This window comes from Glycine max, chromosome 11 (assembly GCF_000004515.6).
Source record: "Glycine max cultivar Williams 82 chromosome 11, Glycine_max_v4.0, whole genome shotgun sequence".
In the NCBI taxonomy this organism is placed as follows: Eukaryota; Viridiplantae; Streptophyta; class Magnoliopsida; order Fabales; family Fabaceae; genus Glycine; species Glycine max.
In genome coordinates, this window is record NC_038247.2 from 33,364,560 (window position 1) to 33,380,423 (window position 15,864).

General features: G+C 37.8%; 1 protein-coding gene across 1 annotated transcript; it reads right to left on the minus strand.

Moving 5' to 3' along the window:
- Positions 1 to 15,088: 15,088 nt before the first annotated feature.
- LOC106795084 (uncharacterized) lies at positions 15,089 to 15,628 on the minus strand. The gene has a single exon (XM_014763624.1). The coding sequence runs from the start codon at positions 15,626 to 15,628 to the stop codon at positions 15,089 to 15,091; it is 540 nt and encodes a 179-aa protein (XP_014619110.1).
- Positions 15,629 to 15,864: the final 236 nt, after the last annotated feature.

Here is a 15,864-nt window from a genome sequence, read left to right on the forward strand (position 1 = left end):
GATAATTATTAGTTTATGCTTAGTTTGTATGGAAGTTAGTTAGACAGTAAGAATTTTTGCATGCCATTATGCCAAGCATGCCAATCCCTCTCCCCTCATTTTTTTTCTTTCTTTCTTTTGTTTATTTTAGCTGAGCTGGTTCCAATCCAACAACTTCCACGGACTACTACTATTATTATATACTATAATATAATTAATGTTCCCTAAGATTGGAGAATGCTATATACATTTCTTTTTCAAACCCAACTCAGTAGAGAGGTTGCATGTGATTTGAGTCTAAAGAGAAGGTAGAGTTCTTTTGGCCATGCAGCTCCAATTTGATTCCCTGTTTTTTTTTTTTTAATGTCCATTGTGTTTCTTGGCTTTAATTGTTGGATTGTTGTGTCGTTTGTACACTTCCTTGGTGAAGAAGCCAAATAGGCTTCGCTCTAAGCTAATGAAGCAAGGTATCAGTGGTCCACCTCCAACTATACTGCTAGGAAATATTGTGGACGTAAAAGAAATATTGGTCTACCAATTCAAATTCTCCTTCTTTTGAAACCCCTGCCTCTCACTCTCACAACTGTTCTTCTGTTCTCCTTCCATTGTTTGATAAATGGAGGGAACAGTATGGTATGTTTCAATCTCATTATATAAAGTTATTAACTGCTGCATCACATATGATTACACAATTTGAGTATCATGACCAGAAACAACCACAAGCATTCTGTCAAAATATCAAGAGACCAAAATATATTTTATAGTATGATAAGAGCTTTTGCTTTTGGAAAAACATCTGTCTTCTACAGCCTTTCTTACTTAAATAGACAGCAAAATATATGCTTTTCAAGGAGGAGAGAGATTATCAGAGATTTCCTAACAGATATAAACCTATTAAAACAGGTAATAAATTAAATTAATATACATTAACATCCCTCCTCAAATTGATGCTAGTAAGTCAACCAACAACAATTTGTCAACAAGGAACTAATGGTGTTGTCTAGTCATAGCTTTGGTAAAGATATCAGCCACTTGAAGATCTGTGGAGATGTAAGGAAGTGAGATAACTTCCTTGATATAATGACAATCAACCTCAATATGCTTGGTTCATTCGTGAAACATGGGATTTGCAGCAATCTGAATAACACTTGCATTATTAGCATAAAGAGGGGTAGAGTTAGGCTGTGAAAATCCAAGCTCCTCCAAAATACTACGTAACCACACAATTTCAGAACAAGCAGAAGACATTGAACGATATTCAGCCTCAGTAGAAGATTTAGAAACACGATCCTGCTTCTTACATTTCCAAGAAATGAGGGTACAACTGAGAAACATACACCAACCTGTAGTAGACCGACGGGTATCCGGACACCTTACTCAATCAACATCGGTATATGCCATAAGCTGTAAAGGTGAGCCTCGAGGAAAGAATAACCCACGTGTAGGGGACCCTATAAGATAGCGGATAATGTGACAAACAACAACAAAATGAAGATGTCTAGGAGAAGACATAAACTGGTTGACTTAGTGAACAACATACGATATGTCAGGTTGAGTTGTCGTTAGGTAGATAAGACTTCCTACCAAACACTGATAGAGAGTTGGATCAGCCAAAAGATCCCCTTCATCTTTCTTGTATTTGACGTTTACTTCCATAGGAGTATCAATTGAAGTAGTGCCTTCCAAACTAGCCAAAGTTATCAAATCTTGAATATACTTATGTTGGTTTTAAAATATGCCATTGGATCGATGATGTACCTCCAATCCTAAAAAATATGTGAGTTGGCCAAGATCTTTCATGCGGAATGTTGCATGTAGCACAACTTGAAGCTTAGCAATCAACCCATTATCAGTTCCCGTAATGATTAGATCATCCACATAAACCAAGATGAGAACTATACCCGAGGGAGACTTGTGGAAGAAGAGAGAATAATCATATTGACTTTGTGTGAAGGAGAAATTAAGAAGAGTAGTACGAAACTTCTCAAACCAAGCCCGAGGAGCCTGTTTAAGCTCATACAGAGAACGTCGTAGTTTACAAATGTGACACCCTCTACCCTCACAAATAACGAATAAAAGGAAATAAAATCATACGGAATTTTTTTTAAACACATTGACTTTAAATTAATTTCAAAAGATAAAGGGTTCACACTCACTTAATGAAAACATTGTAGAAATTGTTCGAATAAAAACAAAGTTATTCCGGCTCAAAACAAAGTCGTCCATGCTGAATAAAAAAAACTCAAACAGAAAACATAACACAATTATATCGTTTACGGAAATTATAACATGCGAAGTAAAATTCTATGCCCCAATGTCACACTTATCAGAGCATGTCTCTATCAAAGACTAAGTCTCTCCGCCGTATTCGATTAGCCGTTTATGAATTAATATTTCCAAATATTACATGTGTTACTGCACCTTAAAAAAAAGATTACATGTTGTAACCGTTTATCAATTTAATATGAAGAAAAATATTAAGGTATTAAGTATATTCTCTGCACCTTAAATTAAATGTATACGTGTTGTAATTCGTTATTAATTTAATATGCAGAAAAAAAAATTATCATTTTAATATGCAGAAAAACATTAACATGTGCTTCACTTTAACGTATCAATTTTTTTAAAATTGTTGCAGTTTTGTTATACTATTAAAACATTCGAAAAAAAGCAATTATGTCCTTAGTAATAATGCTTACATGGCACAAAATAGTCTAATTTAAATCAAATATATTATTTTCAATTAAAAAGAACCTCTACAACAATTTATTTGAGATGTAGCAAAAATAATTATTATTGTGAAATAATTTTACACAGTATTTAATTTATTATTATACATATATAACTGAAAAGAAATAAAATAATAATTTCACTACAGTATTCAATTTATTTTATATATATATATATATATATATATATATATATATATATATATATAGTATTTTCAACAAAGTCATACCGTACCCATGGTTCATATAATTTGATTACAAACAAAAGGGAACACAATTATTTGAATCAAATTTTTCATTCCAATGATAACAATTTAATGACACATTCCAAAAAAAAAAAAAAATCACAAGCGCAAAACAACGGAAATCATACGCGTTAATATACAACAAGAAATCAAGTAATAACAATTGAATATTTAAAAAAAAATGATATACACCAAGAAAATATCATATCAATATACACTAACAAGATCATAGAATTTCATAATAATATATACTACACTCAATTTAGCATAAGAATTATTCAATTTGAAAGGATCATGAATTAACATTTTATAAAAACAACCCAAAATATCCCAAAATTAATCCTCTAGAGATCCTTATACATGTTCCTTCCAATCCCCAAGCGTGAGTAATTCATCCCTTACCTCGATGTAGTCGCTCAAACATTTTCCGTTAGCAATTGTGGTGTTTCTGGTGCTCTATAGAGCTCCTCCTCCGGTTGCTCTGTTAGGATTCTTGTGCGTCAAAAAAAGAAAAAGGAACAGAAGTGTTTTGTAAAAACTACTCTAGGTTAACATTTGGCTTATATAATGGGAAATTATGACCTATTTACTTTTATTTATTTATTTATTTATTAATTTTATTTATTAAAAAAAGTTTCGCCCCCGAAACTTACCGATATCGAATAAGGTAGGATATGCATCACACATCTGACCCTCTAGTTCCCAAGTGGCATCCTCGCCCGAAGCACTTCCCCTACTACTTTGACCAAGGAAATCTCTTTCCCCCTTAGCTGCTTGACCATACGATCGTCGATCCTTAGTGGTTGTGTTTCATATGTCAAGTTCTCTTTCACTTGGGCATTGTCCAACTAGATCACATGCGACGGATCATGGACATATTTTCTGAGCTGAGAGGTATGGAAGACACTGTGGAGATTTGAGACTGATGATGGCAAACCCACCTGATACGCAACTGGGCCGACACACTTTAGGATTTCAAAGGGACCAATTAATCTAGGTGTGAGCTTACGGGACTTCAACGCCTTGCCAACCCCAGTCCACGGAGTGACTCTCAGAAATACATGATCACCTACAACAAATTCAAGATCCTTTCTTCTCTTATCATAGTAGCTCTTCTGCCTACTTTGGGCTACTCTCATCCTTTCTTGGATCAACTTGACCTTTATAGTGGTATGCTGAACCACCTCAGGTCCTAAGGAAATGCTCTCACCGGGGTCTATTGTTCGCTTCCGGCAAGTGCACCGGATCGCACAAGTAGTATAAAACGGTAAGAATCGAGTATCGAACTCTCGGGGAACTTGTGTTACTTAGTAAGCTATTTTAGTGAATAGGTGTCTGGTGTGAAAATCTAAGTGTGAATATGAACAGGTATGTAAACTATCTACACAAAAAGGAAAATCACGCGAGAGAAATGATGTGTAAAAATAATTAGAAAACACGTTGGTCTTCCTAATAGGTGCCTAATGCTAAAAGGATATTCTCTATCTAACAATGCTCGTGTGTTCCTATGGTGTCACCTGAGATGCTAAACCCCGATTCCTCATGATAGTTTAGCCTAATCCTGATCAAGCATCGTCCTCAGATTCCTCTTGTTGGACTAAACTCAACCAGGACCGCATTAAGACAAACATACTACTACTAAATTATCGCACCCCGATTCCTCATGATAGTACGACAACTTAGCCCTGTCCTATCAAGGTCATCAGAATCAGACCAATTTCCACTGTTGAAAAACAACACTTTTCAAAGCTTGCCTAATTAACCTGAAATTGAGAGAAAATGATTATTAAACACACAAAATGGAAGTACTAAGTATTTATTACCTATTCTTAACAGAAAATACTTATAACACTACAAAATAACCATAAATTGGAAGAGTTTGATACAATTTACACAAGTTTTATACACAAAAGTTAGTCGTATTCACCGACTAACAACTCCCCCAAATTTACAGTTTTGCTTGTCCTCAAGCAAAAAGAGAACATCTCACTTGTCCTCAAGTGATAATAACATGCAGTGATCATGTACAAAGGTGTATGTAGCAAAAATTATTGATTGCATGATAAGAGAATGAAGTAAAATGCCCTTATCATTTGTCTTTCACAAGGTATGCAGTTATCCAAAGAGAAGAATAAAATGTAACCTGAACAATTAGATGGAGTTAGGCATAAGACAGATATCAAGGAAAGTAGCTTAAACCACAGTCTCACGGCTATTGTTTCACTCAAGCACAAGTGTTTAAGCTATTCACTAATAACAAGAGATCCAATCTTTGCACTTCATTTCATGCCATAAAGTCAAAAATGTATAAACAGAATAAGAAGGACTTTCCTAGGCTTGTAGTGAGGCTTGGCTACAAAAATTCATTGGTTTTTTCTAGGATTCAAAGGCTTAGATTCTAAGAGAGCACAAATCCTAGACTTATCCCAATGGTCTTTTTGATATAATTGGATTGCTCACTAGCTTTTCACTTTCATTTGCTTTTGACCTTGTTACATCAGCACACTTTTCCTTCTCTTTTTTTTAACACACAACTTATGTGTTGTGTGTGCCGATGCTTTATCTTTTTCTTTGCATCCCAATTAGTTCCACTCCCCCAAATTTGGGGTAAATTTTCCTTGAACCATATGCTCTCCTAGAATCTAAACAAGGTATCTTGAGATAATTATTTAAGTTCAGGGTTCAAATTTTTGACAATATCATTCAGCTCAAAAAGGGTGCAAAGGATATAATTATCATTCAAGGTAAGCTTTTTGGTCAAAAGGCTTGTGTATGTGCAATCATGGCCTTCATCATGTCCTCATTTATACATTTCATTCTAAAATTCAGAGATTCATGCAAAGATTATTACTCACAGCTAGTCGTTCACTCACAATTTAAGTTCACACTCTCATTGGTTTTGGTTCAAGCTTTTCTTTCACAATCAATCTGTCTACTGACAAACAATTCTAAATGCAAGTTCACATTCTTGTTCTTTCTTTGTCTAACATACACACTTGTTCAAACTCATGAAAAAGGACACAAATTCCATCAAAATCATGCATTCAATTCAAAATAAAAGCATACAACCATTTTCATAAGTCAATAAAAGTGCTTCACTGCTATATCATTAAAAACCAAGTTAAACTTTTCAAAATGCTTCAGAATAAGAAAACCAACTATCCATAAATAAAACTAGCAGTGTATATAAATATAAAAGAAATATTGTACTGAAACTATAATCATAATAATAATAAACCAAAAAGAAAAAAGTGTCCTCAGGAATCAACAATGTCAACAATGTCTAAACTGGGGAATCAGTGAGAGCAACAGCTTCTCTAGATGACGAGTCAAAAAGATCGGCAATTCCTCCAACTGGGGAAGTAGGAGGGTCAGCTGTTTCTCCAGTTGATGAATCAGGAGGGGCAGCCACTTCATCTGATGATGCATCAGAGATGACAATAAGAGGTGGAGATGGGGGTACTACTTTACGCTCAGGAGAAGACGATGGATTCACCACTGGAGATTGTGGGTCAGCTGGCTCTGGATCAACCTGCACAGGTGTGGGCTTAGGTGGAGTAGCCTCGTTGGGTCTCACCAATGGAAGTTGAGCTTCAGGCCAGGCTACTTGCTCAAGAAAATGCTCCATAGGTATGATGGGCCTGTTATGAGCCAACTCTTGCAGGTTGTGCATGATAATAAACTACCCTCGGAATAAGCTTTGTAGCATAGGGACTAAAGTTTATGAGCTTTGGACATCCTGTCCTACGGTTACTGACGGAGGAGCTGAAGTGGATGATGAACGGATGTCCTCCATTCTAGCTCTTTTTCTCGATGTCATCTGTAACTAAAAAGAACTCAAAATTATCTTAGACCAAAATTGCTCAAGTTTAGCAACAGAAATAAAGGCTGGAATTAACAATAGGCGCTTAGCGGGATACAGCTCGCTCAGCGCGCCCTAAAAAACATAACATATCGGCTTAGTTGGAGCCAAGCTCGCTTAGCCCCATAGTTGTCGTGACGAAATGCGTTTAGCTCAGGTAGACTCAGCTTAGCGCGAGGCTTTTAACACAAAATTTTCTAAGATATCTTGGCTTAGCGATTCAACCTCGCTTAGCAACAAGTATCTCAACAGGAGGATGAGTGTTCATCCTCACAAGATGAACTAGCTTAGCGTGGTATGCGCACTTAGCGAGTTCGTTTGGAAACGCATATCTTCAATGAATATTGATGAACTCGCTTAGCACAGCATGCTCACTTAGCGAGTTCATCGCATTTTCCAGAAAAAATACAGAAAATGCATTTTGTTTCCTTGTCTTTTTAAGCATTTAAAAGGCGTTATCAAACATGCAAGACAGTTGAAAATATCTACACAACACAATCATATAAAAAGTCCTACTTTTTACCTAATCTAAAATTATGAAAACTCTAAAAATTGAAAACTAAAATCTATGGTTTTCTACCCTAAGGTTCAACAACAAAAAAGAATGAAGGGAGTAAGGAACAGAAGAAGGCAAAAATGAAGGAAAATGAGGGCGACAGAGAAGATGCAGGCAGTTCAGCAGTTTCCAACAAATGTGAGTGTAATTGCCATTACACTCACATAAGTCATTTTGCTTTCTCGAAGTGATGTTTGGTTTTTCGAAGATGCTCGCTTAGCGGCACCGTGCGCTTAGCCCAACTTTGAAATTCAATTTTTTTTAACACACAAACTTGGCTTAGCGCGCGGATAAGTCCGCTTAACGAGGTCTGTAGATCAGAAAGCTGTAACTCTCGCTAAGCCTGGCTCTAGGCCAGCTTAGCTAAAATGATGCATCTTGAGTACAGAGAAGTATGCGCTTAGCTGATAAGGACTCGCTTAGCGCTCACAATGCCGCAAGGAATTCAGCTTAGCTGCCATGATTGGCGCTTAGCTTCATGAACCTCAATTCTGGCCGTAAGGATTTGAGCTTGGCGAAAATAGGTCGCACTTAGCCAAGGATAAGCTGTCGCTTAGCGGTAGGCTTTCTCTTAGCCAAATCTAGATCGAATTGGATTTGGCTCAACTCAGCCTTGGCTAGCTTAGCAGAATGAATCAGCTTAAGATGCAAGGGTTGAGCACTAAGCACTTGAGACTCGCAGCTTAGCGCATGAACAGTTATGAGCTTAGCGAGGGGCCTGTGCTTAGCAAAAAGATTGTTTTTCAAAAAATGTTTTCTGAGTTATATTTCAGTCCCTTCCTCAACAAATTGAAACCCTTATATCTAACATTCAAGGATAAGCTGATATACTCCAATGTACAGATTAAAAAGCAAGTTCCACATGATATATGCATGAAAAACAAAGATAGCAAAAATTAAAACTGGGTTGCCTCCCAGGAAGTGCTTCTTTAACGTCATTAGCTTGACGCCTAGCTTAATGTCTTCAAGGTGGCATGAAAGTCACATAGAACACATCTTCCTTGCAGTTTCGCCTTTTAGCTAGAAATTCCATGAACTTCATGTAGTCTGGAAGTACATTCCAAATCATTTCAGGAAAGGTATTAGTGATTAAAGAAAGAATGGCACTTAAGGTTTCCTCATGCTCTCCTTGCCTTTTTTTCTTGTCAATCCGTTGATGAGGAAGGTTATTGATTTGGAGAATACTTTCTTGAATGTTTTCTACTGATGAGTACTTCTCCCATTGTTTTTGTGCTTGTTCCTCATCTTTTTCCCTTGACTCATGCTCTTTTACAGGGCTTTCCTCTTGAGCTTCAACCTCTATAAAGTATTTTTCTCGTCTGGACATAAATTGAGTCATTTCTTTTGCCAGCTCACCAACCTGGATTTCTACCCTTTGGAGTGGTTGTTGAGTTGATTTAGTTGTTTCCTTGAATTGCATCAACAATTTATCCAGATTGGAACCTCTTTCTGCTTCATTTTGATAGTAAGGTTGTAACTCTGGTCCCCCTTGAAAGTTTTCTATTGAGTAGCTCTTGCCAAAATGAATTTCATGATTTTTCATTGAATCTTGATTGGCTTTTGAGCTAGCATGATATGCCATGAATTCTTCAAACACACTTTCAAGATTAGGAATTCTTTCTTCTTCATATTGATTGTAAGGACTTAACTCCTATTCCCACCCTTGATCGTGTGTTGTCAAGATATTCATTTCACCCCTTAAAAAACTCCAAATCTCATGGAACTAAATCATCTGCGGAAGATTTACTATGCATACAAAGCACTAACAAGAGTAGCAAAGACAAGAGGAAAAGAAACATAAACAAAAACAAGTATTCTCAAGTAATAAAAGGATATAGAATAGATACCTAAAAATGATATAACTTTCCAAATAAAATGAAGTTCTTCGGCAACGGCGCCAAAAACTTGTTCGCTTCCGGCAAGTGCATCGAATCGCACAAGTAGTATAAAATGGTAAGAACCGAGTATCGAACTCTCGGGAAACTTGTGTTACTTGGTAAGCTATTTTAGTGAATAGGTGTCTGGTGTGAAAATCTAAGTGTGAATATGAACAGGTATGTAAACTATCTACGCAAAAAGCAAAATCACGCGAGAGAAATGATGTGTAAAAATAATTAGAAAACATGTTGGTCTTCCTAATAGGTGCCTAATGCTAAAAGGATATTCTCTATCTAACAATGCTCATGTGTTCCTATGGTGTCTCTTGAGATGCTAAACCCCGATTCCTCATGATAGTTTAGCCTAATCCTGATCAAGCATCGTCCTCAGATTCCTCTTGTTGGACTAAACTCAACCAGGACCGCATTAAGACATGCATACTACTACTAAATTATCGCACCCTGATTCCTCGTGATAGTACGACAACTTAGCCCTGTCCTATCAAGGTCATCAGAATCAGACCAATTTCCACTGTTGAATGACCCTAACAAAGCATGCATCTACATGATCAAGGTAAAGGCATACTAGAATGAAAAGCTGATAACACAGAGAACACACAAAACATCATTAAATAGATAAAAAGATATTTACATCAAGTACCTACAGGGAAGATCCAACAGAGGATTTTAACTTTCCATAACCAGGAAGCCTCCTTTACAACAAAGAGAAGAACAAGATGAAAGATTGCAAAAATACAAGTGGTGAGGATGTCTCCTTCACCTCTAGGATCTCACAACCACTCACAAACTCATCTCAAGCTCTCAGAACATCTTTCTCTTCAAGCTCTGGTCTCTACAGATCTTCAAGGACACAAAATGGAAGTACTAAGTGTTTATTACCTATACTTAACAGAAAATACTTACAACACTACAAAATAACCATAAATTGGAAGAGTTTGATATAATTTACACAAGTTTTATACACAAAAGTTAGTCGTATTCACCGATTAACATCTACCCAACATAGAGGTGTCCTAGATCTCCTACCATACAATGCCTCGTAAGGCGCCATACTTATACTGGAGTGAAAACTATTGTTGTATGTAAATTCTATCAAGGGCAAGAAACTATCCCAACTACCCATCTGCTCTAACACACAAGCTCTCAAGAGGTCCTTTAAGGATTGGATGGTGCGCTCGGTTTGACCGTCAGTCTGTGGGTGGTAAACAGAACTTAACCTAAGCTTTGTCCCCAAGGCTTTATGAAGACTCTCCCAAAATCTAGAGGTAAATCTGGGATTTCTATCAAAGACTATGCTAGAAGGAACACCGTGTAGTCTAACTATCCCACTGACATACAAGCTAATCAACCTTTCTAAGGAATATATGATGTTAATTGGGATGAAGTGAGTAGATTTGGTACACCTGTCTACAATAACCCAAATGGAATCTAAACCTTTGGGGGTCCTAGGTAACCCCACCACGAAATCCATGGAGATGTTATCCCATTTCCACTCAGGTATCTCTAAAGGTTGCAACTTCCCTGAAGGCTTCTGGTGTTCTATCTTAGCTTTCTGGCACACTAGGCACGCAAGGACGAACTCATTAACTTCTTTCTTCATACCCGGCCACCAAAACATCTGCCTAAGGTCCTGGTACATCTTAGTCGCTCCCGGGTGGATACTTAGACTACTTCTATGGTCCTCTTCCAAGATCGTTCTCCTAAGCTTGGGTAAACTAGGAACACAAACCCTATCCTGAAATCTCAAGTCTCCATCAGGCCCCACTCTAAAACTACTCTCTCTGCCTATGACTATGGACTCTAACTGGGCTGACAATTATGGGTCAGACTTCTGACCCTGACGGATCTCGCTCAAGAGTTCATTGGTGACTCTCTACATACCCAACTTAATGCTACTAGAGGTGATCTCACATGCCAAACTCATGTCTCTAAACTATTCTAAGAGATCTAACTCTCTAACCATCAAAGTAGACATTTGAAGGGATTTCCTACTCAAGGCATCAGCTACTACATTGGCTTTACCTATGTGATAGCTAAGCTCAAAATCGTAATCCTTAAGGAACTCTAACCATCTCCTCTGCCTCATGTTAAGCTCTTTTTTATCAAACAAATATCTAAGGCTCTTATGGTCACTGAACACCTCAAATTTAGATCCATAAAGGTAATGCCTCCAAAGCTTAAGAGCGAAAACTACGGTTGCTAACTTAAGATCGTGTATGGAATAATTCCTTTCATGTATCTTGAGCTGTTGAGAAGCATAGGCCACTACTTGTCCCCACTGCATAAGCACTCCACCCAAACCCATCTTAGATGCATCACAGTACACCACAAAGGGTTCACTCGGGTCAGGTAACACTAAAACTGGTGCAGTGGTCAACCTTTCCTTAAGGGTACGAAAACTACTCTCACACTGGGCATCCCACACAAAAGCTTGACCCTTACGAGTAAGCTTAGTCAAAGGTAAGGCTAGCTTAGAAAAACCCTCTATGAATCTACGGTAGTATCCTGCTAAACCAAGGAAACTCCTAATCTCAAACACTGACTTAGGACTCTCCCAACTCATCACCGCCTCTACCTTGGAAGGATCTATTGCTATCCCTCCCCTGGATATAACGTGCCCTAAGAATCTCACCTCCTCTAGCCAAAAATCACACTTAGACAACTTAGCATACAGTCTATTGTCTTTGAGGGTTTGCAACACAACTCTCAGATGCTCCTAATGTTCCTCTTTAGTCTTATAATACACCAAGATATCATCTATGAAGACCACTACAAAACTATCTAGGTAGGGGTGAAAGATCATATTCATATAATCCATGAACACACCAGGGGCGTTGGTCACACCAAAAGGCATAACCATGTACTCATAATGGTCGTAATGGGTCCTAAAGGAAGTCTTCGAAACATCTTCTGACTTCACTCTAATCTGGTGGTAACCTGACCTAAGATCTATCTTACTGAATACACAAGCCCCTACTAATTGATCCATTAGTTCATCTATCCTAGGCAAAGGGTACCTATTCTTAATCGTTACCTTATTCAACTAACAATAATCTACACATAGCCTCGTAGTCCCATCCTTCTTCTTAACTAACAACACCGGTGCTCCCCAAGGTGACACACTAGGCCTCACAAACTGTTTCTCTAAGAGTTCCTCTAACTATTTCTTAAGCTCACTCAACTCTACAGGGGACATCCTATAAGGTGCTATGGATATGGGTCCAGTACCGGGCACTAGGTCTATAGAGAACTCGACCTCTCTCTCAGGTGATAATCCTGAAACCTCCTCAAACACCTCTAAAAACTCTCTCACCAATGGTATATCATTCACAAGGGTTTTGGTCTCAACACTCATGCTAGCTAAGATCATGTATACATGTGCATCCTCCCTTAAAGATGCCTCAACTTGGTTAGCAGACGAAAACATATCACCTTCACTCACACTAGACTCAGGAAAGACAACAGATTTCTCAAAACAATTTAATAAGATATGATTGGAAGATAACCAGTCCATACCAAGAATAACATCAATCTGACTCAAAGGTAAAACAACTAAGTCAATAAAAAATTGACTATTAGAAATTAAGACAGGACATTGCAAGCACACATCAAAAGTTAAAACAGATCCACTAGCAGGTGTACTCACAATCAAATCAAATTTCAAGGAAGACACAAGTAAGGCAAGTTTTTTTGTAGAAGCAAGTTTCATGATAATGAACCAAGCAATTTTGATGATGCCAAAAGCCCAAGTGATTGATTCAAGACTTCAAGATTAAGCATCAAAAATCTAATCCAAGATTCAAGATTCAAGAGAAGAAATCACGAAGCAACAAGTCAAGACTTCATATAGGATAAGTATTAAAAGATTTTTTCAAAAACCAAATAGCATAGTTTTGTTTTACAAAAGAATTTTCTCAAATTTTCTAAGTTACCAGAGTGATTACTCTCTGGTAATCGATTACTAGTTATCAGTAATCGATTACCAGTGACCAGTTTGGTTTTCAAAATGTTTTCAAATGATTTGTAACGTTCCAAAATGTTTTTTAAATAGTGTAATCGATTACACTATATTAGAAATCAATTACAAGTAAATCTGAACATTGGAATTCAAATCCAATTGTGAAGAGTCACAACTTTTCATAAAATGCATTGTGTAATCGATTACACCATTATGGTAATCGATTACCAGTGAACAGTTTTGAAGAAAAAGTTAAGAGTTATAACTCTTAACATGGTTTTCTCAAAAGTCATTACTCTTCATTTGACCAGACATGAAGAGTCTATGAAAGCATGACTTTGGCACACATTCAATATATATATATATGATATTATTTTTCACAATCTTTCTCTAACCATTTCCCATTGCTTTTTCTTTGCCAAAAAGCTTTCTAAACTTTGTTTCAAAACTTTGTTTTTCTGCAAGTGGAAAGTTTGCAGAAAACAAAAGTGTGCTATCTTTTCTTCCTTCTCCCTCTTGCCAAAAGATTCAAAGGACTAACCGCCTGAGAATTCTTTTGATTCTCCCTTCCCCTTCTTGACAAAAGATTCAAAGGACTAACTGCCTGAGAATTCTTTCGATTCTTCCCTTTCCCTTTAAACAAAAGATTTCAAAGACTAACCGCCTGAGATATCTTTTGTTTTCCCTTACAAAGATTCAAGGGACTAACCGCCTAAGAATTCTTTGTCTTAACACATTGGAGCGTACATCCTTTGTGGTACAAGTAGAGTGTACATCTACTTGGGTTGTGATACTGAGAACAAAAGAGGGTACATCTCTTGTGGATCAGTTCAAGTGGAGTGTACATCCACTTGGTTGTTCAAAGAGAACAATGGAGGGTACATCCCTTGTGGATCTTTGCTTGTAAAGGATTTTACAAGGTTATTGGAAATCTCAAGAACCGGTGGTTGCTTGGGGACTGGATGTAGGCACGGGTTGTTGCCGAACCAATATAAATCTTGTGTTTGTCTTCTTCTTCCCTACACTCTTTAATTTCTGTTGTGTACTTTTCATTTTCGTTTTACTTTTTGTCTAAGTTATTGTTTCTGTTCTTTACTTTTTCATAACTTAGTAGTAAAGCCTAAATGAATCTAGTAATATTAAGAAGGATAAATTTTTAGTTAGTCAAAACACGTTCATAATTAATTCAACCCCCCTTCTTAATTATTCCGAGGCCACTTGATCCAACATTTTCAACACAGACACGAGAAATAAATGAATGTGTCGCACCTGAATCATACAATACAACCAAGGGAACTTGACTTATGAAACACATACCTTGGATGGATCATCAGATTGTGCGGCATCAGCACCACTAAGAGCAAACACTCTCCCTGTAGTCCTTGGTCATCCGCTCTGGTTATTCAGACTTCCACTCATCTTCTTCCTCCTCAGATGTGGGCAACTGGTATTGAGGTGGCCCTTACCTCGACATTTGAAACAAGTCACGTCACTATCTGGGCACTCACGAGCAAAATGCCCATTTTACCACACTTAGCACACTAGGTGTAGCAGGAGAACCACCACCACCTCTACCAGCAGGCTGAGACACTCTGTTAACTGGCTGAGAACTCCCACTAGCTAGGTGATGTCCTCCACTGGTCCTTTGTCCTCCAGAATGGTTTCCATATTTCCTGGGAGGGGTAGAATATGGCTTAGCACGACTGTGAGTCATAGGCTTCTTCTCTTTCCCATGACTAGCATTGGCATTCCTGTAAAATGCAACCTTCTCCCGCTGATCTTCGTCAAAGATCCTACACATGTTGGTCAACTATGCAAAGTTGTGAATACTGTGATAATTCACCATCATCTTTACCTCTGGTCAGAGGCCATTGACAAATTTCACACACTTGGACCTCTCCCCAGCTTCCCCCTGATAATGAGGAAAATACCTTCCAAGGTTCTCAAACTTCATTGCATACTCTGCCACTGTCATACTCCCTTGTTTTAGCTCAAGGAACTCCATCTCTTTCCTATTCTTCACATCTTCTGGAAAATACTTCTCTAGAAAAGTCTGTCTGAAGGTCCCCCATGGGACAACAACACCACCTGCTCCTTCTAAACGTGGCCGAGTGTTCTCCCACCAATGCTCTACCTCGTCTGCTAGCATGTGAGTAGCAAACAACACCTTATAATGGTCCTGACACTCCGTCACCCAGAAGATCTTCTCAATCTCCCTCAACCAAGCCTCAGCATCATCAGGATCATAACCTCCTTTGAAGGTAGGTGGGTTGTTCCTCTGAAAGTGATCTAAACCATGGTACATAGTTGCTCCTCCACTGCCTCCCTGATTGGCCATAACTTGCGCCAAGTTGTTCAAGGCCTCGTTAAGGAGTCGTTCTTGCTCATTTCTCCTAGCCATTACTTCCTATGTCACGCAAGAAATAAAAATATTGAAAAGAGAAAAAAAATACCAACACAATAGAGTACACCTCTAATCAAACAAAACAACACAACACATCAGAGTACACAAGGAAACACAGAAAGCTCATAACACACATGGCCGAAAGGTCTGACCTGCTCTGATACCACTAAATGTGACACCCTCTACCCTCACAAATAACGAATAAAAGGAAATAAAATCATGTGGAATTTTTT

Coding starts and splice junctions, on each gene's coding strand:
- LOC106795084 (XM_014763624.1), bottom strand. CDS start 15,628: ATGGCTAGGAGAAATGAGCAAGAACGACTCCTTAACGAGGCCTTGAAC.